The 24,897-nt window shown below is 39.0% G+C and overlaps 1 protein-coding gene across 4 annotated transcripts in view; it reads right to left on the bottom strand.

Moving 5' to 3' along the window:
• Positions 1-236: 236 nt before the first annotated feature.
• LOC144696090 (protein phosphatase EYA3-like) overlaps positions 237-24,897 on the bottom strand; it is a 64,922-nt gene continuing 40,261 nt past the window's right edge. For 3 of the 4 annotated variants that reach the window (XM_078567339.1, XM_078567340.1, XM_078567342.1), the window contains 14 exons: positions 21,947-22,013; positions 20,594-20,730; positions 19,718-19,840; positions 18,953-19,044; positions 18,679-18,859; positions 16,396-16,535; positions 13,234-13,317; positions 11,889-11,978; positions 11,168-11,226; positions 10,522-10,682; positions 10,290-10,404; positions 9,561-9,682; positions 7,053-7,153; positions 237-1,378 (listed from right to left, as the gene is read on the bottom strand). In XM_078567339.1, the coding sequence (XP_078423465.1) occupies positions 1,298-1,378; positions 7,053-7,153; positions 9,561-9,682; positions 10,290-10,404; positions 10,522-10,682; positions 11,168-11,226; positions 11,889-11,978; positions 13,234-13,317; positions 16,396-16,535; positions 18,679-18,859; positions 18,953-19,044; positions 19,718-19,840; positions 20,594-20,730; positions 21,947-22,013 (1,553 nt within the window). In that variant the 3' untranslated portion in view covers positions 237-1,297. The remainder of the gene's footprint in view (positions 1,379-7,052; positions 7,154-9,560; positions 9,683-10,289; positions 10,405-10,521; positions 10,683-11,167; positions 11,227-11,888; positions 11,979-13,233; positions 13,318-16,395; positions 16,536-18,678; positions 18,860-18,952; positions 19,045-19,717; positions 19,841-20,593; positions 20,731-21,946; positions 22,014-24,897) is intronic. The other variant, XM_078567341.1, reaches the window with a different exon arrangement.

The raw sequence follows: 24,897 nt of genomic DNA, 5'->3' as shown, positions 1-24,897 counted from the left end.
CTCTTCATGATAAAGGGTTGCAGTCTAACTTCTCATTTAATATTTGTGGCATTGAACGCGGCCTGATTTATGCTCAACTTGTGTTGCATATAATTTGAAACGTGAAATGCACAGAACATGCATTGATTCGGACAGATGGGCAATTAATTTTCAAAAACTTCATTTGCATTCTACAGCTTAGAATAAATAAAGTTCGTAAATATTTTAAACAACAGCAGTAGGCACAGCCAACTATAGTATTTCTATGTTTTTTATTCATTCATTCACATTATTACCAGCATCTCAAATATCCAAATTGCTCAAACCAGATATTTCCTATGGGGCGTTTGACTATAAAAAGAGTAATAGCAAAGTCCACTTGTAATATCATAAAAATATGCTTAAAGAACAATCCGAGTGGAGCTGCTAACAACAGGAAATCGCTAATATAGTGATTCCGTCACTGACAAAAAAATAGAAAGAAGCAATTTAACTTCTGAGGGACAAAGGAAGGGAAAGATTACACCACATCAAGATCAGCATATTATCTCCCTCCTCTACTACTGTCAAGTAGTGTCAAACTGAAAAGGTTCACTTCTGTGTTTGAGGCTCGACTTGGTACTGAGTGGCACCGTATCACCTTGGGAACATTCAGAATTAGTATACAACCACAGAAAGATGTTTATTAAAAACTACACAGAATTACACTTAAAAAGACCCCCAACTGAAATGAAGGTCTGTTTAAAACAAAAAGATAAAACTGCTCCTTTATACTTCTCGCCAAATAAATCTCCAATGCATTTCTGCAGCCTAGCTTCCCAGTAATAAAACACTGCTGGATCTGGGTTGGTCTGTAGATAATGCTGAAGTACGGATATTCAGAAACATTTATACAGTAAAGCTTCCAAAGAATGTTTTGCACAAAGCCTCAATATTAATGCCTGCAGAGGTTTCAGTGCATTTAACATGGAGCAGACACTTACTTGGCTATAGCCCAGCACAGGATCTTCTCTTCCTTTAAACATCCATTTAAAAATTTTGATCTATGTGAACAGAATTTTTCTTTCAAAAAGGGGTGATAATTTAACCTTCTAGAGTTCCTGCAGAGTGTGTTTTTGTATGTGTGTGTGTGTTTGTTTGTTTAAGTTAACGCCTGACATTAATAAGCAGATCGTTCACATAGTTCGACTGCCCACAGTCCTAACTGGTTTGTTCTGGGTTAAACAAGAATCACTATGAATGAAATTAGTGGTCCATCCTCAAACATGGTGCAAGGCATCTGTTGCAGTTGCTCAGCTTCTTGTTCCTTCCCAGCTGTTCACAGGTAGTCCAATTCCAGGGCTTGATACAATGACACCAGATCACCATTATTCAATATTCTCCAAAATGGCATGTTGTGCTGGAATTAAGAGTATACACATAATCAAGTATAAGAAAGAGATAAACCTTAGTTAAACATTGCAACACAATTATGGTAAATTTTTTGAACTAAAGATTACAAATAGAAAAAGGGTACTTTTTGTGAATGTATTTTTTTTTCTTTGCTCCCTCCTTTCATCCATTTGAAAACTGTGCACTTTGTCAATGTAAACCTGGAAACTGAACCTCTTGTGCTTTGAATCCCTAAATGAAGTCCAGCAGATGGCTGTCAACCTTCAGGCACAGAGGGTTACATGACCAGAAGTAGCATTACATTTCAAACTGTAAAATCATTTAGCAGTTTATAGAAGTGAGATTCAGAAGGCTTAGCTGCAGACAAATTTCATAATAAATTAGAAGCAACTGTATGAACTTTACCATGGCCAAAGATTTCACATAATTCCATAAGACCATAAGACATAGGAGCAGAAATTAGGCCATTCGGCCCATCGAGTCTGCTCCGCCATTCAATCATGGCTGATAAGTTTCTCAACCCTATTCTCCCACCATCTCCCCGTAACCTTTGATCCCCTTACCAATCAAGAACCTATCTTGGTCTTAAATACACTCAATGACCTGGCCTCCACAGCCTTCTGTGGCAATGAATTCCATAGATTCACCACTCTCTGGTTAAAGAAGTTTCTCCTCATCTCTGTTCTAAAAGGTCTTCCCTTTACTCTGAGGCTTTGCCCTCGGGTCCTAGTCTCTCCTGCTAATGGAAACGTCTTCCCCACGTCCACTCTATCCAGGCCTTTCAGTATTCTTTAAGTTTCAATCAGATCCCCCTCATCCTTCTAAACTCCATTGAGTATAAACCCAGAGTCCTCAAATGTTCCTCATATGTTAAGCCTTTCATTCCTGGGATCAATCTCGTGAACCTCCTCTGGACCCTCTCCAAGGCCAGCACATCCTTCCTGGGATACGGGGCCCAAAATTGCTCACAATATTCTAAATGTGGTCTGACCAGAGCCTTATAAAGCCTCAGCAGCACATCTCTGCTTTTATATTCTAGTCCTCTCGAAATAAATGCCAACATTGCATTTGCCTTCCTAACTACCGACTCAACCTGCAAGTTAACCTTAAGAGAATCCTGGACTAGGACTCCCAAGTCCCTTTGCACTCCAGACTTCTGAATTCTCTCCCCATTTAGAAAATAGTCTATGCCTCTATTCTTCCTACCAAAGTGCATGACCTCACACTTCCCCACGTTGTATTCCATCTGCCACTTCTTTGCCCATTCTCCTAACCTGTGCAAATCCTTCTGCAGCCCCGCCGCCTCCTCAATACTACCTGTCCCTCCACCTATCTTTGTATCATTTGCAAACTTAGCCAGGATGCCCTCAGTTCCTTCATCTAGATCATTAATGTATGAAGTGAAAAGTTGTGGTCCCAACACTGACCCCTACGGAACTCCACTAGTCACCGGCCGCCATCCTGAGAAGGACCCCCTTATCCCCACTCTCTGCCTCCTGCCAGACAGCCAATCTTCTATCCATGCTAATACCTTGCCTCTAACACCATGGGCTCTTAGCTTACTGAGCAGCCTCCTGTGCGGCACCTTGTCAAAGGCCTTCTGGAAGTCCAAGTAGATAACATCCATTGGCTCTCCTTTGTCTAACCTACTCGTTACTCCTCAAAGAATTCTAACAGATTTGTCAGGCATGACCTCCCCTTGATGAAACCATGCTGACTTTGCCCGATTTTACCATGCACTTCCAAGTATTCTGAAATCTCATCCTTAATAATGGACTCTAAAATCTTACCAACGACCGAGGTCAGGCTAATCGGCCTGTAATTTCCCATCTTTTGCCTCACTCCCTTCTTAAACAGGGGGGTTACATTAGCGATTTTCCAGTCCTCTGGGACCCTCCCTGACTCCAGTGATTCCTGAAAGATCACCACTAACGCCTCCACTATCTCTTCAGCTATCTCCTTCAGAACTCTGGGGTGTAATCCATCTGGTCCAGGTGATTTATCCACCTTCAAACCTTTCAGTTTTCCTAGCACCTTCTCCTTGGTAATGGCCACCATACTCACCTCTGCCCCCCGACTCTCTTGAACTTTGGGGATGTCACTCGTGTCTTCCACTGTGAAGACTGATGCAAAGTACCTATTCAGTTCCTCCGCCATTTCTTTGTTCCCCACGACTACTTCTCCAGCATCATGTTCCAGCAACCCAATGTCCACTTTTGCCTCTCTCTTACCCTTTATATATCTAAAAAAACTCTTGCAATCTTCTTTTATATTACTGGCTAGTTTACTCTCATACTTAATCTTCTCCCTCCTTATTTATTTTTTAGTTGTCCTCTGTTGGTCTTTGTAGGCTTCTCAATCCCCTGGTTTCCCACTGCTCTTTGCCGCATTGTATGCTTTCTCTTTAGCTTTTATGCTGTCCCTGACTTCCCTTGTCAGCCATGGTTGCCTCGTCCTCCCTTTATTATGCTTCTTCTTCCTAGGGATGAATTTTTGCTGTGTCTCCCAAATTAATTCCAGAAACTCCTGCCATTGCTGTTCCACTGTCTTTCCTGCTAGGCTCATCTCCCAGTCAATTCTGGCCAGCTCCTCCCTCATGCCTCTGTAGCTGCCTTTATTCAATTGTAATACCGTTACATCTGATTCCAGCTTTTTCCTCTCAAATTGCAGGGTAAATTCTATCATATTATGGTCACTTCCTCCTAAGGGTTCCTTCACCTTAAGCTCCCTTATCAAATCTGCCTCATTACACATCACTAAATCTAAAATTGCCTGTTCCCTAGTGGGCTCCACCACAAGCTGCTCCAAAAAGCCATCTCGTAGACATTGCACAAATTCCTTTTCTTGGGATCCACTACCAACCTGATTTTCCCAGTCTACCTGCATATTGAAATCCCCCATGATCACTGTAACCTTGCCTTTCTTACACACCTTTTCTATCTCCTGGTGTATCTTGTGCCCCACATCCTGACTACTGTTCGGAGGCCTGTACATAACTCCCATTATGGTTTTTTTACCTTTGCGGTTCCTCAACTCTACCCACACAGATTCTACATCATCTGACCCTACATCATTTCTTGCTATCGATTTAATTTCATTTCTTACTAACAAAGCAACCCCAGCTTATATTCTTTATAGACAGTACAAAAGAATTAACCCAACAAAACTAATCTGTCAATGGTTGTGCATCAGTTGTAGTATGGATGTTAGTAAGATATACACCACACACATTGAGAAATCCAAGGATAAAGTGAATTATACTTTCAATGATTAGTACTGGCTACGACTGTTGAAAATAAAGATGCTGGAAGCCCAAAAAACAATATCCTTTGCAGTATATAATAAAGTAGATTGTTAGGTGTTTGTAAAAAAACTGAAATATAATGTTTTTGAGTGTGACTCTATAGAAACCCATCCAGTTAGTAAGCAACAGTGCACAGAGGGAAGATATTTTTGTAATCCACTCAATGCCACCTTATAGTTTTAAAATATGCACTATAGTATGTATAGAATGCATTGCAAGATCAGTGAAATCAAGCAATATGCAACAACTTGGAATGAGCACAGAAAAGTGCATGATTACATGAAAACAAGACCGTTGTGTTTAACATCACAACAGCTTTATTCCAATGGATTTCTTCTGTGGAGCTGGATTACGACCAGAGATATAATTTTAATGTAACTGAAAGGGTAAACATCAACAAAAGGAAACTTAAGCAATGATCCCTGAAGGATAGATATGGGGAGGTTTATTCTTTCACGTGTACACTCTGAGTCAGGGAACGTGGCTTTCTGCTTAGTAGGTTTTTATTTTACTATTCTTTTCGCTGTTGCTTGCAGACCCTTGCTGTGAGAAAACTGGTTGCTGCACATACCTGCAATACTTTGAAGTACCCTTGGGACATCCAGAGGCCATGACACTCTAGGGCTGAAATTCCTCAGAGTGGTAATCAGCATCAGAGTGCCACTCCATGCCCAATTACTTATGTAAATGTTTTTTTTTTGATCCCATCTGACCCAACCTCCCAACTCAGGCTAGGCGAGATCCAGGCAATGCAGTGCGTCCTCAAGGCCCAGCGAAGTGCAGGAGAGTGGAGGAGGCCACACTCCCCTTTTTCTTTTTTTTTTAAAACAGCACTAAAGGCCTGAAGCCAGCTAAGTTTAAAGGTCTTTTGAAATTTAAAGGTCCTTGACAGGCCAGGTGGAAGGTTGGGACAGGCCTGCAGTGGAGTGGGAAGACCCATGTGGGTGAGGGGAATCCCTGGTCGGGGTAGTATGACACTCCAGGGCGGTGGTGGGGGGGGGGGGGCAGAGAGGAGAGGAGGGAGAGAGGGAGAGGGAGAGGGAGAGGGAGAGAGAGAGTGAGTCCCATGGGGGTCGGTCTGGGTCTGTACAATACTTACCCAGAAGTTAGAAGGGGTTTTAATTCTAACTTTTTCTGGGTAACTACTGGTGTAACCCAGTCAGAACCATCCAAAGTTTGTGATTTAAATTATATTTTTGGATGGTTCTCAATGCAGGGCAATTGCCCAGGAGAATCAGCACCTCTGGGCAATTGATGTGTAAACTTTACCTGTGAACTTCCAAAGGGGATTCCTCAGCGCATCTTTGGAGTACCCCTGCAATCAGACGCTGGGGAGCTTCAAAGTTAAGCCCCTATATAGATGCAAGTTTGTTCTTTTTCATTCACTGATAGTCCAGAAAATAAACTAATTTTTAAGCCCTATTTATATATTTTTAAAAAATCATTACAAGAAACACAGCAAACAACCATCACATTTTTTTAACAAATGCTTCTTTGGGGATGTTCCATCTCAGGGAAGGGGACATTTTTAAAAAAATATTGTTTGGAGGTCACTTAGCATGCATGCAAACTGACAGGAATTCAGTAATTAATAAAAATCAAAGTAGGCAGAAAAAGGATAAGAAAACACTTGGAAAATGAAGAAGAAAAATGAAACAATGCAATGCAAGTAAACAGTGTGGAGAAGCGGAGTTATAATTGGGTATAATTATTGAGAAATTGAATAAAATTAATCACTCAAAAAGTTGTAACACACTAAAGGCAAGAAAGCTGATGAAATGCTTCAGACTTCATTTACACAGACCAATGGGGCAAATAACGGACATCATTTCAAGGATCAGTAATTTGCAATCAGGTGGTAGTGTTAAGCTCACACACATTGTACATCAAGGCACAATAATTGGTTGGGGGAAAAGTTACATTATAGCAAATTTTGCCAGAACTTAAAATACAACAAATGAACAAAGGTGAAATTGGGACTTTCAAGCAATATATATTTAAAATGCATTTTGCATACAAGTGGATTTGACTCTAAAAACTGGTGTAGCTTTGAAGAAAAAAATGGCGAAAGCAGAGTTTACCTTATTTGGATTTGTTAGATTCAATCCCAGGCAAAAATGTTAAAGTTTTTGGTGATGGTCGCATTCTATTAAGAGATATCTCACTACTCACCAAAAGAAAACACATCATGATACTTTCAAACAACAAAGCCAATATTTTGCTAAACTCCAACCCCAATCAACTATTCCATCCTTATTGCAATTTCTGACACTTATCCCTTTATGTGGTGTTACAATTGTGTTTGCTGCTTTTGTATCAAACCTTGTGAAATGTGCACAACTTACATTCACTGCAAAACATTACGAGTCAAGCTTACCCGTTTAGCTGCATACTCCTCATCCCGACCATCCCCAATGACTACATATGTAACTTTCTTCCCAAATCTGGACACAATGCGCTCAAAACAGCTTTCTTTGCCTAAAGAAAAACAAATACATCTTACTGATTTTACGTCCCAGCGAAGATGGAGGCTTTGTTTACACAGGCTTCATGAATACTTTCCACCTGCCCTTCAGGGCCAACTGCTTAAAACTTTCCCTCCAGTAAAATAATGGTTTGCATTGAAGAAACTCTGCTGAAAAGGCTCACAGGAGCATTATGGAGTGTGGCAATGTACTTGAGGTTCAGATGTTAAATTAAGGTGCCATCTATCTGCTCAGATGGGCATTGAAAAGATCATCCCTTTGCTGTCAGCATCACTTGTTGAGCAGGGAATTTTCCAATTAACATTCCTTTTTCAAGTTACACCATCAAAAACCGGTTGGGGTCTGTGAGAGCTTGCTGGCAATGAACAGTTAGTTACCTCATTTACCCACCCCAGACATAATTAATTCTGTGAAGGGCAGACACCCCAACAACATTGAACATTTCTTGCGATTGGCTTTTCACATCAACCTACAGGTGGTGATTTTATAAAGCTCTCTCAGGAAAAAGTTCTAAGCAGCTGGAACCCGTATTATGTGTCAGTCTAAACTGGCAAGCAGAATAGGCTGAACTAAACTAAAAGAAGTTTCAAGTCAGCATACAACACAGAGGCAGATTGCATATTTTCCTGCTGGTTTTAAACAATAAAAAAAGGTACTCAATATAATAAAATAACCCTAAAAGACTTTTTTTTATTCTTCAACATGGCAAATTCATCCAAATTACAATCCATATAATACATATTTGAAAACGTTTATCTGAAGCAGAAAATCAATGGCCCATGCTTGGAACAGCAATGCATTCACTTCTTCCAACCAACACCAGCATGAAATACAAGTCAAATGCTGAATACTGCTTCATTTACAATGCCAACATGTCTTAACTAATCCCTTATGCCCCCATTGTACCAAGAGTTCTATGCTGAATTCACACCTACTGAGGTGTGATTCAGTGTGTAAATCATAGAGTGTACCTAACTTTACTTTGATTCAAAACCTGTTCATGATGGTGGGCCAAAGCTGGAGCAACAATGCTCTAACTACAACATCCCAGAACCCAATGTGCGCCATATATATCACTGTGCACATGGGAGGTGCCCTATACCCGGCCACTGAACCAATAGTCAGTGCGCCAGCAAATGCAGTATGCATCACAAGTATCAAGCTGTACACAATAGGCACTTTGGTTTCCTATGACACTCAAGACAGCAGTACATGCATCTTGCAGTCATACACCCAACTGCGAGAGCCCAGGGGAACATGGCGGCAGAATTGTTAAGTGACTTACCCTGGCTCAGCTAGTATAAGGCATTAGAATAGAAAACCCTAAATAGCATTATATTTCCATATCAGATATCCTAGACAGTTTTCAGCATGAAATCGTACCCATTAAGAGCTATGTTAAGACTGGCCAAAATCATTTTACTGAGGTTTTTAGCAGCTGTCCTAGACATCCAACAGTTTGAGCTAGATTCCAACTCATGGCCCAGATATGAACTGAGTGTTCCAATTCACCATTCTATGCAGTTCCCTCTATTGGATTATTTGATATTCACAATTATAATGAAACTATATGCAAGCCTGAACAAAATATGCTCTAAGCAAACTGACATTTTCATCACCAGCAGTAGCTTACTTAAATAATGTTCTTCCCACTTAGATTTCTTTGAATGAACTTATTCCAATTCACTCAAAACTTTACAACTAACAAAATGTCAAAAGCAGAGAATGTCATAACTATCAAAACTTATTCTAACAGCACCTAGATGATCAGAATTACCTGATGAAAGGTTAAAGAAGTCAGTAATACTTTGGAATATAATACCAGGTGTTGGGATAATCAAACGGTGTTGACAAGTCAATTAACTACAAAACAACTTATTCTAGAACATATTAAAAAAGGGCAGTTATATAATGATAAATGTTAAAAATATAAGGTCACATAAAAACTAATATAGGAGTCACTAACAATAGGGCAGGTTGCTGGAAGTCAGAAAAAGACCCACATAAGCTGATGCTCAAACCCTGATGATATTCGTTTCCCTCCACCCCACAATAAGCCAAGTAAATATATAAGTAGTGCATTTCCAGGTCTCTAAGTTATACCATGATTAGTTGCAAGAATTTGCACAAGTCTAGTGCAACTCTCACCAGTGCACAACAGTGACACCCTTAAAATGTTCTACATATTGAAGCTACTTGGAAGCATGATTCAAATCTCTGTCAGAATATTACAAGACAACATCAATTCCACTTTATATTGACAAGGCTAACTTTGCAACACAATGTGTGAAGTTTGAAAAAAATTACTCAACTAGTCGTGTTGGTGGAGTTGCATTTGATTATGAGAAAATCATCCAAAGACAATAACTATAAAATAAAATTGAAACCAAATCCCTTACCTATTTTTGTGGCACTGTAAATGTTTTCAATAGGGAAAATTTCACCCAGTCCATACAGCAATACTTTAGCCAGAGCTGGAACTAGTTGTGTTGTAGTGACCAGTATGTTAACACAGTTTCTTCTGGAATAAAAAAAGACCCCAACTAGTCTATTTATTTTTCTAAATGTATGTTACACGCTTTTTTATTCCCTTTTTTAAAAAAAATCTTTTGTGTGATCATCAAGCTGAAGAGGTCAGTCATTTTGGCTGCCAGCTTCAACATCTTGTACAATTTGGGGTTTCTCCACTTTATATGTCAACCATCCTTGTGCTCTCTCCAAGCAAGATCATTAGTGCTTAAATATGAGCAGTTTTGTACAGGGGGTCCACTGCTTACTAGAAACTTGATTGTAAATAAGATTAATTTGAAGCTTTCAAACAGCAGACAGACTTCAATTTTCTGTTAAAATAATAGATGGAAAATTATATGCAGCACATGCCCAAGTTCCCAATCTGCATTTCTGGCAGGCAAGGCTTCCCAAGGATGCAAAGGCAGCAAATTCTAATTTCAGTTTATTCATTAAACATGCTTCCAGAGTTTATGCAAATCTGAACATGGTGAGTCTGAATAGGCTTTGATTTGAATACTAGAGACTGTTCAGTTGTAGAATGCAACAAGGATGAAATAAACAGTCAACAAAATTCCAAAACCGTATGTTTTATGCATATTATGAATCTATTCAGCTACCTTGACTGAATTAGCAATAGTGATTTCAATGCAGTTGCTAGCCAGGAGTCAGTTAAAACTTCAACATCAGCCCTTAACTGCTGTAAGGAATCCCTCTTGGTCGGATTGAGCAGCTCTGTTGAAACAATAAATGACACTTGTTCACTTTTCTTAGCAACAATCATTGGCAGAGAGGCTGAGTGGAAAAAAATTCTCAAGGCAGTTACTCACAACTTTGTTATAAGAAACTTACCTCCAACATTTGTACTGTATGTGTTGTACATTTCTTTCACACGTCGATATCGAAAGGCCAGCTTTCTCATCCAATCAATACCTCCCTGCACACCACCTCCTGAGGAAAGGCTCGAACCAGACACCGATCCATGAAAACCGTCAGTAGCAAAGTTGTAGTTACTGAAACCAAAAGTAAAAATAGCTTCTTACATTTGACCAGTATCTTGTAAAAAGAAACACTTACATTAATCAACAAAGCATACACAAAGCAATACGATGCATTAGAACAGCAGCAGACCATTCAGCCCCTTGAGCCTGTTTCACAATTCATTTAGATCTGTATCTTAACTCCATCTACCCGACTTGGTTCCATAACACTTAATGCTCTTGCCTAACAAAAATTCATCAATTTCAGTTTTTAAATTTTTACTTGACCGCCTCCAGCCTCAAGAGCTTTTTCAGGGAGTAGAGTTCCAGATTTCCACTACCTTTTGCGTGAAGAGGTTTAAAAATTTTTAAAAAGAAAAGAGGTCAGGGGGGGAGGGAGGGGTGGAGGGAATGTGAACCACCAGTCTCAGGCACTACCAATTTCGACCATAACATTCTGTCATAGTACATTAATGCACAAAGTGTAAGACTTTAAACTGAAATATAACATTGATTACGTTAAGTCTTGTCCGTTGTCATCAGCCGCAACATCCTCCACGTGAACTTGATCACACTCCTGTTGAATAAGCAAGGCAAAAAGCATGAACTTGGAAACATACAGAGATTTCAAACTCCGGCTTCTAGTCGCTACATTAATATCAGAGGCCAAACAGTGAGGCAATCGCATGGGTTTTGTGCTATTTAGCGCCAACAACCTGTGAGATTCTGTACATACTTCCCTATTATGAAATTTATTCTCCCCAGTTTGTAAGCAGCCCTAAAAGCAGCCCCGTGTTAGCCTTCCAAAAACTGGATTATAGAAACATATAGCAAAAGCCAGACTAAGCGATTACTGTTCAAAGTTGAATTGTCTGTAATACAATGTTTATAGATAGTCAAACCCTCTTAGCCTTCCTGTCAGTCACGAGTATGGACAAGGTCTTGTTCATTTTCTATATGCCATGAAAATACATAGTCTTTTCTCAGCACGACCTGAATAATCAAGATATTTGAAAACCAGCACTGAATAGTCTATCACTGTAGCAGAAGGCATTAGTACAAAATAGACCTGCAATATCTTTCCTAAGTAAAATGAGCTATCCCCTGCACTTTCTGCTTCATTCATCAAGTGGTTCCAACTTCTAAAGGTTAGAATTAGACTTTGAAGCTTATATAGGAGAGACTTGAACATAAATCTTTTGAGATGCTATTATTTAGTTGCTAATCATTAGTCATTACCTCCAAGTCATTGAAGAACAAGTGTGTGTCAGCAAGATCAAAAATCATTTCCTCCATTCGCAGTCCTAATGTCAATGCTGATGTTGGGTCCTGCAAATTAATCACATCAGACAGCAGTGGCATCACACACATCATGTAAATTATTTAATTGAGAGAAGATTTAAAAGAAGGACAATCACGAGTTTCTGCCCCATTTAGAGATGGAGGATAATTGGAGCATCACAGATAACTTCAGTGCCTCTGGAATATAATGGGAGGACTGAGAAGGGAAAGAAAAAGATAAGTCAAGGTTCCTTTTCATGACCAGTGCCCAGTGACTCTGTAGCTAAACCTGCTCAAATGTCTGCTTTATCCATTATCAAAAGTACATCAATGTTGTGTCCAGGTTTACATATGGGAAATGAATGGCCCCAGCTTTCCAAATAGGACAATCCTCACTCGGTAATACAAGGTCAATGATTCAAGGAGAAAATTAGAGAGGGCATTTTAAAAAGAGAACTTAGGTAATGATAACACACTGTAAAACTGGAAATAATATCAGGTGTATTTTATGAGACCATGGAGTTTAAATCTGACGGATCAGACAAATAAAATGTAATACTACCAGTTATAATTTGCAACTGTGCGTCTCTTCCTTACCGCCATTTAAATATTAACCAGTTTTAAATGCTAGTGGATCTGCCTGTATGTGCAGAAAGTTGTCAGCTAGCACAGTATTCAGCAGTTTTTAGATATTGTCAGTTCAGCTCTGCGGCGTTGTTTAGCACTGGGAGTCTAAATTAGAGAGCTGGTGACCAGGGCACTTACTAATTTCACCATAAATCCATAAATTTCTATTTAAGATCGAGAAATTTATGAAAATTGTAGAATTAGATTACCTGGTGCCCTAATCACAACATGTTGGAGGATACACTTATTTTTGGAGAGAAAGGCGTATTACAAGGTATTGTTTGGCTTAAATGCTTGTGTGTGTAACTTGATGTATCTCTAAGAGCACAAGTGTAATTGATGTGGCTCCTTTTGATCAGCTGAAGGCTGAGACCCCCCCCCCGCCCAACTGCAAACAGGACTGCAAGTCAGTCAGCAGTCAATGTCTTTCCATATTTAAAAAAGTTTCACCTGAAGCCAGTCAAAGCATTTTCTGTAAATGGGTCAGTTTATCTGCATTTTGCAAATGATTGCTTTTCTTTTTTTAAAAAAAAGTGACAGAAATTATTGTGCATAAAGCCTGAAGTATAATAGGCTTTTCAAAATTAATTCATTGCAAATTTATTTTAGTGTTGTTCGACCTCCAATACTTCGCTATTAAAATCAGCTTTACATGAAGCTTTTAGTCATTTCCTACCTTTCCAAATTTTTGTGCATACGACCCAGTAAGTAGTGAATGAAAGATGATAATGGTTTCATCCAAGTCCCACACAAACACACGCTGTAAAAGGGACACGGAAAGAATATTACACACAAGTGATAAGTTGCTACCCCAAATCTTCTGAAGCTACATGCAAAATAGCATGTGTTTCTTTAACCAGTTCCTTATACTCAACACAGCAATTCTGTTAGACTTATTACTTTGAGTCTGATCACCTGAGTTTGATGGTTTCATTCCTAATAATTTTATACCAAGGTGACAAACAGCAATTCAAAACACAGCACGATGGTAGTGAGCACTGTTGGCCCATACAGTACTTCCGAGTTAGAGGCTGTAGTTTCATACCCTCTATGTGTTCATGTCACCTCGAGGTCATGAACACAGTCAGATTAGGGTACAATGCAAGGATAGCTACATTGTCAGAGGTCATTCCTTCTGAAGAAAGACAAAAATTTATGTTCTTGCTATCCTTCAAATACACAGCGGTGTCTGAAGAAAAATTAGTTGTTTAATGTTAACAGATCTGGCAGCACAGAAGTAGGCCATTCAACCCATTGTGCTTATGCTGGCTCTTTGAAAGAGTTACCCAATTAGTTCCTCAAAACCGTTCCAATTTTTGCTTTCAAAGTATTAATCCAATTTCCTTTTGAAAGTTATTGCTGAATTTGCTTTCAGACAGTGCATTCTAAACCAGTCCAATACTGGCAAATGTTCCTCAATTTGTCCGATGGTTGGGGCCAGTTATTTGTTGAGATCTTGCCGTGTAAAAAAGAAAGCTCTCATCTGCCTACATAGCTAGCCAATCATTGTCTTTCAGAGGCACCAAAAGGTGATATCTAAATGTCAATCTTTCTTTTTGAACTGTCTCAATACAGAAGACAAACTTCCTCCTATTTCTGTAAATTGTCTTCATGGCCAATTCTATTGTATTTTCCGAGATGCCCAAATGGCAAATAGTGATGGTTCGTGTGCTTGTCAACTGTTGCAGTGCCAGGAGAAATGAGCCTTGGTAAATGTTTTCTCCTTCCCATCTTGAAGATGCTGAGGCTAATCTTTATCAAATTCTTGCTCTCTTTAGTTGTAACATACAAACCACATGTTCTCAAAACTTGTTTCAAATAGACTATGTTTCTATTATGAATTGGTATTTAGCTTGCTCCCTATATACCACTTGTTTGGAAAACAAATATAGCAGCCAATTTACAACTAGTAGTGTACCAGAAACAACAACATACAAAACTGCTTCTATCATAGAAAGTTGAACCTTAACTTTGCCAAAAAAGTACCGTACATCTTTTATGCCCATCTAAAAAGTCAGACAGGTCTTCAGTAATAACATCTCACCCAAGGAACAGCAGCTTTGACAGCACAGCAGCAAAACACCAACTCACTGATTCATGATGTGAAGTGTGACAAAACCTCGCAGTCTTCTGACTCAGAATAGAGATGACATTTTGAATCTATTACCGCCTTTAACACCACAAAATTCCTGCTCATTAATGGTTCAGATTTCATTTGTTTGGATTTAGTATTTAAATAGATCATATTTTTCAATAACAGCCACACTGGCCTGGAGTTTAAAATAAGGAATATTTATTTTTACTGTATCATTCTTGGGATAATAAGATGGACAGTATTTTTCACCTGAATATGTTGCTCGCTATGCATGAATTTCTCTAACCTTAGAATCCTGAGCAAAACAAACATCTTCTGCACATCTCCAATAGTGTGGAAAAGATGATTCACTCCATCCACCAGGTTTCTTATTAATTTGAAGTTTACACACCATCCACACACATTAGCTTTAAATTTGCATCATACCACACAGCATGAAATGAAAACTGCTCATGTCCTGAAGTGTGCAAGTAAAACTCCACAATAATAGTTTCAAATTTAAATGAATGGTATACAAAAGAACATTTGCCAAAAAACCATAGAAGAGCACCTTTAAGTTTAAATATGAAGGTCTTTTTAAAAACTCAATATTGAAAGGAGTATGTAGCCTATGTTCTAACAGCAGTAGCCACATTTTCAATACATTCTCTAAATAATTTTTTCCTCCAAAAGAAACAATATAGTTGGTGACAAGATTTCAGCTGATGTTTTTCCAAAATGCGTTCTTAAAAGAAATTGGGTCAGTAAAACAAGATTTTGCTGCTAAAATGCGTTATGGACATTATTTTTGCTTGGCTGATAAATGGCAAGTTACATTTGCGCCATACAAGTGTCAGGTAAGAGCAAATTCAGCCATCTCCCCATGACATTCAATGGCATTAACATTGCTGAATCCCCCACTACCAACAACCTGGGGATTACCATTGGCCAGGAAATGAATTGGACCAACCATATAAATACTGTGGTTACAAAAGCAGGTCAGGACTTGGGAATTCTGTGATGAGTAACTCACCTCCTGACTCTGCAAAGCCTGTCCACCATCTACAATGCACAAGTCAGGAATGTGATGGAATACTCCTCACTTGCTTGGGTGACTGCAGCTCCAACAACACTCAGAATCACAGAATCAGAATCACAGTGCAGAAGAGGCCCTTCGGCCCATCAAGTTGCACCGACATGTGAGAAACATCTGACCTACCTAATCCCATTTACCAGCATTTGGTCCATAGCCTTGAATGCTATGATGTGCCAAGTGCTCATCCAAGTACTTTTTAAAGGATGTGAGGCAACCCACCTCCACCATCCTCCCAGGCAGTGCATTCCAGAAAGATTGACACCATCCAGGACAAAGGAGCCCACTTGATAGGCACCCTATCCACCACCTTAAACATTCACTCCCCCTGCCCTCGATGCACAGTAGCAGCAGTGTGTACCATCTACAAGATGCATTGCAGCAACTCACCAAGGTTCCTTTGACAGCACCTACCAAACCTGCAAGCTCTACCGCCTAGAAGGACAAGGGCAGCAGATGCATGGGAACATCACCACCTGCAAGTTCCCCTCCAACCCACACACACCATCCTGATGAGTGCAAGACAAAAAGCTTCACTAGCATGTCTCTTTTTTCAGCAATATTCAACTTTACATATGTTAAATAACAGACAGCAATACCCCTAAAACAAATAGATTGCCACTTCTACTCCTGTCCTCCTGCACAAACATTTTGCTTTTGACCAAACTTACCTCCAACTCATTATCGGGAGGTGGTGAAGAACAACTCTTCTTTCCTTTCCCCCTGGATTTCCCACCAGGAGTTTTATGAGATCGCTCCTCAAGCTCCTTTACGATTGTGGGTGACACACCTTGAACTGTACCATCATCTCCTGAACAGAAAGAAAATTAAACTAGTACTTTTGAGAGTAAATACGGAATTTTAACACATGCTATTCCCTCAAAAACGACATTTTATATTTTGTACGATTGCAAAAGCACAAGTCCTATCTTTTAAAGCTTTCTTCTTTCAATGCAGGTTTAGTTGATTCTCTTTAAAATTGATCATTTTTGTTACATTCAAATGTTTCTTTCAAATGATCCTCAGTTACCATGTGTAGGTCTGTGAACTTTTAATTTCTTTCAAATGTTACAAGAGCATTTCCTTCCAACAGCTTTGCATTCCTGACCCTCCTCAGTAGATTGAAATACAAATTCTGCTTCATTTTATACGGGATCTTGGTTGTTTGCAGGTTCAATAGTCCAGCCGTCAGTTCTCTTCTACCTCAATAAAATAATGCTATACTACCAAATTCTTCTTCGTCAGAATCTTGAGGACATTTGCTATCATAACAAAAGTGCAGCTTTTAGTTTGGAATTAAACTAGCCAGTAAACATTCTGTTTTCTAAGTTTTCATATGTGCACCCTATGAAACTTACAATTTTAGAATGTACAGTATGCATGAGTGGCATGCCTCAGACTTAAGAATCTACCTTTTGTGGTAAAATTTTACCTAGAGCACATGCATCTTCTGATGGAGGGAAATTGAAATTTGTTAGACAATATGCAGTGGGGGTGGATAGAAGGTGCGATTTTGTTTTTAGTAAACAATTTCTTAGTGTGAGCCAAGAGCAAGTAGGTTATGTTGAACTTGTATAAGTCACTTGCTTGGCCTCAGCTGAAGTGCTGCACCAGTTCTGGGCACCACACTTTAGGAAAGATGTGAAGGCATTGGAGAGAGCACAGAAAAGATTCATGCGAATGGTTCCAGGGATGAGGAACTTCAGTTACAAAGATAGATGGAGAAGTTGGGGCAGTTGTCCTTGGAGAAAAGAAGGCTGAGAAAGGTTTTCAAAATTATGAGGGGTCTGGACAGAAAACATAGGGAGAAACTGTTCCCACTCATGAAAGGATCAAGAACAAGAGGGCACAGATTTAAAGTAATTGGCAAAAGAAGCAAAGAGCGACATGAGGAAAAATTTTTTCACGCAGCGAGTGGGTAATGTCTAGAATGCACTGCCTGAGTGTGCAGTGGAGGCAGGTTCAATTGAAGCATTCAAAAGGGAATTAGACTTATCAGAAAAGGAAGAATGTGCAGGGTGACAGGAGAAGGCTGGAGAATGGTGCTAAGTGAATTGCTCATTTGGAAAGCTGGTGCAAACTCACCAGGCCAAATAACCTCTATGTGCGTTGTAACAAATCTGTGCAGTTGGCTTTTGATTGATGATCTCTGTCTACAGGGAGCTATTAGTGTGGTACTATGTCAGTGCACTGCTGACCTTGCTCCATGCCCAAAGACAGACTGCAATTTTCTATAATATTAAAAAAATAAAGTCTTCACAACAGTCCCTAAAGTGGACACAAGTCCTTCTAAAAATCCAAACTGCATATTTTTTCTTTTCTGATGAAAACTGAGTCCAGAGGTGCACATACATGGCATCAGAATAGCACATGCAACACTCAAAATTATCCATATGATGCCTGTGCATCTCCAGGACTGGTTATAATTAAGAAAACAATAGGAAATGGAGATTTTTTTCCATCAAGTTTGGGAGGAAAATCAATTTTTAACCAGTTTACTACAGCCGTCGTCCTCAAGACCAAAAAGCCAGGAATCAATTGATAGATATTCATTACTGGGAGTCAGCAAAAACTGACTCTAAAGGTTCCAATATATACTAATAGGCATCTATTTAATAAGGACTTTACTTCCAATGAGCGGACAGGACTACCGAAACAAAGAAAAATCTGGTCTTAATGTAAATGAAGTACTCGTCTGGGTGCCAACAGCACCTTTCTTTGGGAAACTTGCTGAATACTTATTTATTTACCTCATTGTCAGTCTGATACTCAACATGTTCCTTGACCACCTCCAAATAATTACTAAAAAGAAAATGCTAAAATCTTTGCAAAGTCAGCAATCATGAAAGAGGTTTATGCTCCAGCACATTATGTATAAAACGTTACTGCTGCATGACAATTTTGCAGATTTAAATAGACCAGCTTCTAAACAGAACTGTACTAAAATGCATTACCAGATTGGAAACCCTGGTTTGCTGGACTGGAAACCTCTTCTTGCATTTTTTGCATCTGGTAGGTGACAGTTGTTGAGGTGCTGCTGGTAGGTGAAGAGTTTGGAGTTGTGGTTCCATAATTTGAATTGGAAAAATAGGGCACATACTGGCTTTGCCCAATGGGTGGGTAGGAAGGATAATCCTATAGAAATAAAATGAATAAAAAAGGTAATAATGTTATTTATATAAAAAGTGATTTCAAAAATATGACAGGTAAAAAATACATATTACCTACCTGATTCGAACTGTTAGGGCTAGCAGCACTGGTGACAACAATAGCAGCAGCAGCGCTGCCAGAATAACTACCAGCTCTTGGGAAACTGGTACCTGTCAAAATTAAAAGGCAAAGCATTTTCAAAAATATATATAAATACTTACATGTACTGGCATATATACAATATATCTGTAGTATATCCCAAGATTCAAAACCATAAAAAATTGAAAGAAATACAAACTTGATACTAATACGAAAACTTTGAGGTAAATACTGCTAATAAATATTTCTAAACATTGCATGACCTACAGCAAAATCCATACACATACATCACTCACCTCCCCATTAATACCTCTGCACGAAAGGAGGGAATGATGTGGGTGGGGTGCACGGTAACAAGTGTTTGGTGCTGGGGAGGTCTGACATTATGGTTTGAAGGGAGCAAGAGATCAAGGTAGGAGAAGATTAGAAATTGTAATAGTGGGGAGAGAGAAGGCACGACTGACTGGCTTAGGGGAAGCTGAAGTCAGAGACCAGGGTCACTCACAAGGAGTGCAGTAAAAGGCATTTACTTTATTGTGCCAGAACTAATAGCTCCCTTTTACTGCTGCATATGACAATTTTCAATTTAAGTCAGGCCCCCAATTGCACTGTTGAAGTCTTATTTAAATATGTTAACATAGCGTCCCTCACTCGCATGGCACGAAACCCGTAAAATAAGAAACCTCCTACCCCAAATGACTGTTGCGACGGGTTAACACTAAGGCATATATGTTATACTCTTACCTTGAACAGGATATGTATAAGGTGCTGTACTAGTTTGGTTTGAGCTAAACCCTGTATTATAAGTGAGGTATCCAGGCTGACTGGGTGATCCATCTTCTGTTTTCACACCAGGCCACAATGCACCTAAGATTAAAACAGCAATTATTAATGGCACTCTTCCATAACCAGATTACCTAAAAGGGAAAAACAAAATATGTTAATGCAAGCATTTGATGTAAACCAAATCTTCCTCGAGCTATTGTTAAAGGGGCGATTCTGCAAAACATTACACAAATAGCTTCAGATTTCAACCTACTGGATCCCAGCGGCTATTTCCATATTACAATAAATTATGGAACATTTTGAACTATTAATAGTCAGGAGAAGTTGTGTAGATTTAAAAATGAGAAAAATTCAAACATGCATCTAACTTAATTTACAGCTGATCCAGAAATCACTCACCTGGATGAAAAGTAAAATGATTTTTAAAAATAGTAGTTGGCTACTACATATCTTCCCATGGTCAGTCATCTGAATATTGATCCATCTACAGAGTGCCTGATTTTTTAATAAAAGATCATTCCCAAACAATGCATTGATAATGAACTGCTCAATTAATCCAAATTCCAAAATTGCTGAGACATACACCGGAATTGACAATGTCAAAATGACATGTACTCACTCCTCCTGCTTTTTTGTCCCTACAGTTTTCTAGTTTTTGAAGGATCTTTAGCTTCAGGCAAGACCAATATTACATATATCAATCTCAAGGAAAGAATGAATCAAGCATCTTCAAAAATTCTTTGACCCATTTCATGTACATGACAGGTAGAATGGCCTCCTTCTGTGCTATAACCATTTTGTGACTTTACAAAGCAGGGTGCAGAATAAGCTTACCGAAGGGAGGTAGTCCATAAGGCTGACTTGGTTGTGGATATGCTGTATAAGATGCTGCCTGTTGCACTGTTGGGTATCGAGTCTGTCCTGAATAAGAAGCTTGTACTATTGGTGGAGAAAAAAGGTGTGGATATGGCCTAAAAAAGTTAAAAACTGATTAGTCTGAAGCACCTTTAAACCATGACTGATTAGTCTGAAATAAATCTAAAATCATCTGATTACCATGACAAACTGATAAGCTACAATTATTTCTGGTTAAACAGCACAGGGGGAAAACTGGGTCATTATTACAACAGTTGAGCAAATGGACCAATAATGAACTTAGTTCTCATCAGTGAAGAAACAAGTTATATGAAGTGGTTAACAAGTGCAGTCATTACACAACATTGTATGCTAGGAAAATACTGGAACCAATGCCAGCGTAGAGTATATTAACAAAATAATGAAATCCTCTCATCAGTACTTAAGGGTTCAACTAATTTGCAAGGACATGTAATGTGATTAACCTTCATAAAAATAAATCTCCCCATTAATGTGCTGATGTAAAAATTATACAATCTATATATGCGCTTTCAGAATTTATACAATGTTATTGAGAAAGTGCACAGAGAAAATGCACAAAAGCTCTCAGCCTCAGTGAAAAAGCTGCCCTCCCCATTATACAAATGTGCAAATGTAAAGGAGGCAAAAACCAAGTGAAATGTAAAATACTGTGTAATTTATTTAAAATTAATTTAAAAATGAAATATTTTTTGTATATTTATAAAAGCTGTAAAAATCAAGAGCAGCAAGAAAGTTAAGAATTATTTTTCACTCATGCAGGTACTGATTTGCTTAATTTCCCATTTCTAATTGTGACTGATTTACTGCACCCATGCTCAATCACTATGGAATCCCTGCGATGGAACTTGGCTCCCACTTTTTTTTTCCCAAATGAGCTGCATGACTATAGAATCTCCACTTCCCACTCAGCTTAGTCAACACATACCCATCTGAGCAAATTGTTCTCTACAGGATAGGGCTCATGTCTGGGGCATGAAAGTTAGAAATAGCTAGGGAAAACAGATGAAAATCTTTCACCCAAGGAGCATCAGTCTTGTGGAATAAATTACCAGGGAAGTCCTCTGAAATTGACAGGATGAATGGATTGGAGAGACAACGTGAGAGGAGGGATTGAGGGATATGGCAAAAAGGCAATTGAGATGGTTTGATTGCTGAAAAACACTGGCTTTTGTCCAATGGTATTTTCTATTGCCTAAAAAAAAACATGTTCTATATGCCCATGGTCTAAAAGTATTGTTTGGTCAAACTGAGAAACCCATACCAACATTACTCATTTAAATTGAAACTTACTTTGTAGGAAACATTAGCAAGTTATCTTGATTTGGCACCCGTGGACTATAACCTGTGCAGGTTATAACTGTAAAAAGAAACAGGAGGAGATATTCATTTCAATGACCTGGAACCAACACTAGAAAGTTGAAACCTCCTTGTCCTACTTTGCCCAAATTAAAATTGTTAATGTACAACGTATTTGCTTCTGTAAAGCAAGGCAATGAGGATTTATCAAACCTTTTAAATACAGCATGAATTGCATTCAACAATTGGTACTTAATCTCAAACACAAAACAGTTGCGAACTGTCAATATTTTTAATTTCTGAAAATGGTTTACAAAGACTTATGATAAAAATTTCAAATGGAAAAAACTTCATGTTTTTTTAAACTTTCTTTTACAACTATAATCTTTCATTCCTGGTACCATTCAAGTGAACCACCTCCTCATGACTCCAACATCCTTTCTATAAATGGAGAACCCAAAACTGCAACGACTTTTATAAATTTACCACTGCTCCCTAAATTTTGTATTCAAATGCATTAAACCTAGAATCCTATTTTCCATTTCGATCTACATTCTGATGTGAAAGATTGATGGCCCAAATCTTCCAATTTCTGAATCGTTGGAGACCAGATATCTGGGACCTGTGGAAGTCCTGACACACTGATCTACATGGGAATTGCCTGGGAAGTTTCAACTTCCAATGGGCAATTCCCCTGCTCCCCTTGACCCTCCACGATTATCTTCGACTCAGAGTTAAAGCCAGAGATTTAGGACAGTTCCAATGTACTTACCTGGATGGTTACCCAGAAAATATTAATTAAAACTTAGTTTAACTCCTGGGTAACTCCAGAACTGCCACCCCATTCACCTGCCACTTCACCCACTCTACCCATTCACTCATTCATCGACTCACCCAATCACTAACATTCAAACTTAACCTTTAAACTTACTATATGGCAGCTGGTGCTGTAAAAAGGGGACATGGCCCATCTCCCTCAATCCCCTCGACTCTCCTCCACTACAACAGAGCTCTCCAACAGACGCTACACTCTTCATTTCTGGGAAAGCCGGACTCGGAAGGTTCTGGGAGAAATGAGGAGCAGCGTCGAGTTGGGGGTGTGTTTGGGTGGAGCACCAATCCGAGGATGACTAGTGTTCCTCAGAAAATCCAGGCCAATGAGTCTGCACTAATAGTTCTCTGTATTCGTCCACTCTTAAGCACCTGTTTAGGGTTTAATTCCTTTCGTTTTTCTCCCTAAATGTAGCACTTCACATTTCCCTGCACTGAATAGCATTCGTTACCTGTCTGTTCACCTGTCCATTTCCTGCTACAATTTTCTGCATCCTTCTTCAGTTTTCAAAGTCTCAAAATTTGGATTATCAGCAAACTTTTAAGTAAAATATCAAACCGCATTTCTGACCTCTTCAATCTCTGTTGGTGGCTAATTTTTAAAATGTACAAATAATCTCTCGCCTAGCCAGCAAAGCCCACATCCCATAAAAATGAATTAAAAAAACTAGGTAATCTATTTGAAACATGACAGCTCCCCGTTTCCTGCCTTTTGTCTCTATCCCAATTACTTTAAAATGTTCTTGTTTGACATGCTGAATAAGCTTGCTCCATAATCTGATAATTCTGATCATCCTACCGATCAAAGTTATTGCTCTTCCTAATGTCCTGTGCCTTACTGCCTGAACCTTTACAATGAAATATTACAGAAAATCAAGTTATGAAAATCAATTTCTTAGCTACCGCTCTTAGATGGTGAGTGATTATTGCAAATCCTAATCACAGTAACCTAACTGATTTAAGGGTTGTATTACGAAATTTGTTCTTTATACATTTTATGAAAAATTCTGAACTTTAGGTAGCATAGGAGCATAGGAATAGACCATTTAGCCCAACAGGTCTATGCCTCCAATATTTCACACGAGCCAATGCCATTTAGCATTTTTCCCACATGTTGACATTTCTAGGCAAGGTGTCTAGTTTAAATGATTAAGGACAATAGTGTAGATAGATGAACAAATTGGCTGCTTTAATTCAGAATTCTTTGGACTGAATCGCAACACCTTGTTGCACAAGAACATAAGAACGTAAGAAACAGGAACAGGAGTAGCCCTTACGGTCCTTGAGCCTGCTCGGACATTCAATACAATACGGTTGATCAACTCCACTTTTCCACACGCTCACCATATCAAAAATCTATCTATCTATCCATCCTACCGTTGGTTTATTTCAAGGCTGAAGTATATTCAAAGAACACAGCAGGGTGTTGAGACTTGCAAATCCCTGTAAATCCTTCAGCCTAATTTTAACAGCAAGATGTTTCACCTACGTCAAAACTTATCAGGAAAATGCTTAAATCAATGGCAATAGAAGGATGAAAATTAATTCCCATGACTTCATTGTCAAGGCTGGAAAACATTAAACAATTTGTTTAGCAAGCTGTTTGATGAGCTAAATGACAAATAAATATATATATTTAAATCTTTCTTGCTGCACAGGGTACGACTGCCTCCAGCTGAGTGTATGTAAATGGTTTGACCACCTACTTCCACCTGTGACATCATTCAGCTCAGCTCCAGCCTTCATACATTTACTGCCAAAGCCACATCTATCCCTTATTATCTCTAGGTCTGGATATTCCAATGGTCAGTCAGCACCCCCATCTTGTACCCTTCATAAATTTAGTCATCGAAAACTCTGCTGCGTGTGCCCTGATCTGCATCAGATTCCATTCACCTGACACCCTTATATTTGCTGACATACACTGCCTCCCAGTCTAGTCCCTAATTTAAAATTCTCGCCCACCTTTTCAACTCCCTCCATGGCCGCATCCTTCCCCATGTAACCCCGTCCAGCCCTGCAACCCACCGAGATCACTCCAATTCTGGCCTCTTAAGCACATAATTTTAATCACTCCGTTGCTGACTGTTGTGCCTTCAGTTGCCTGGGCCCTG

This window comes from Cetorhinus maximus, chromosome 21, assembly GCF_964194155.1.
Source record: "Cetorhinus maximus chromosome 21, sCetMax3.hap1.1, whole genome shotgun sequence".
Classification (NCBI taxonomy): Eukaryota; Metazoa; Chordata; class Chondrichthyes; order Lamniformes; family Cetorhinidae; genus Cetorhinus; species Cetorhinus maximus.
The sequence above is the reverse complement of the archived record's forward strand: the minus strand, read 5'-3'. Positions and strand labels throughout refer to the sequence as shown.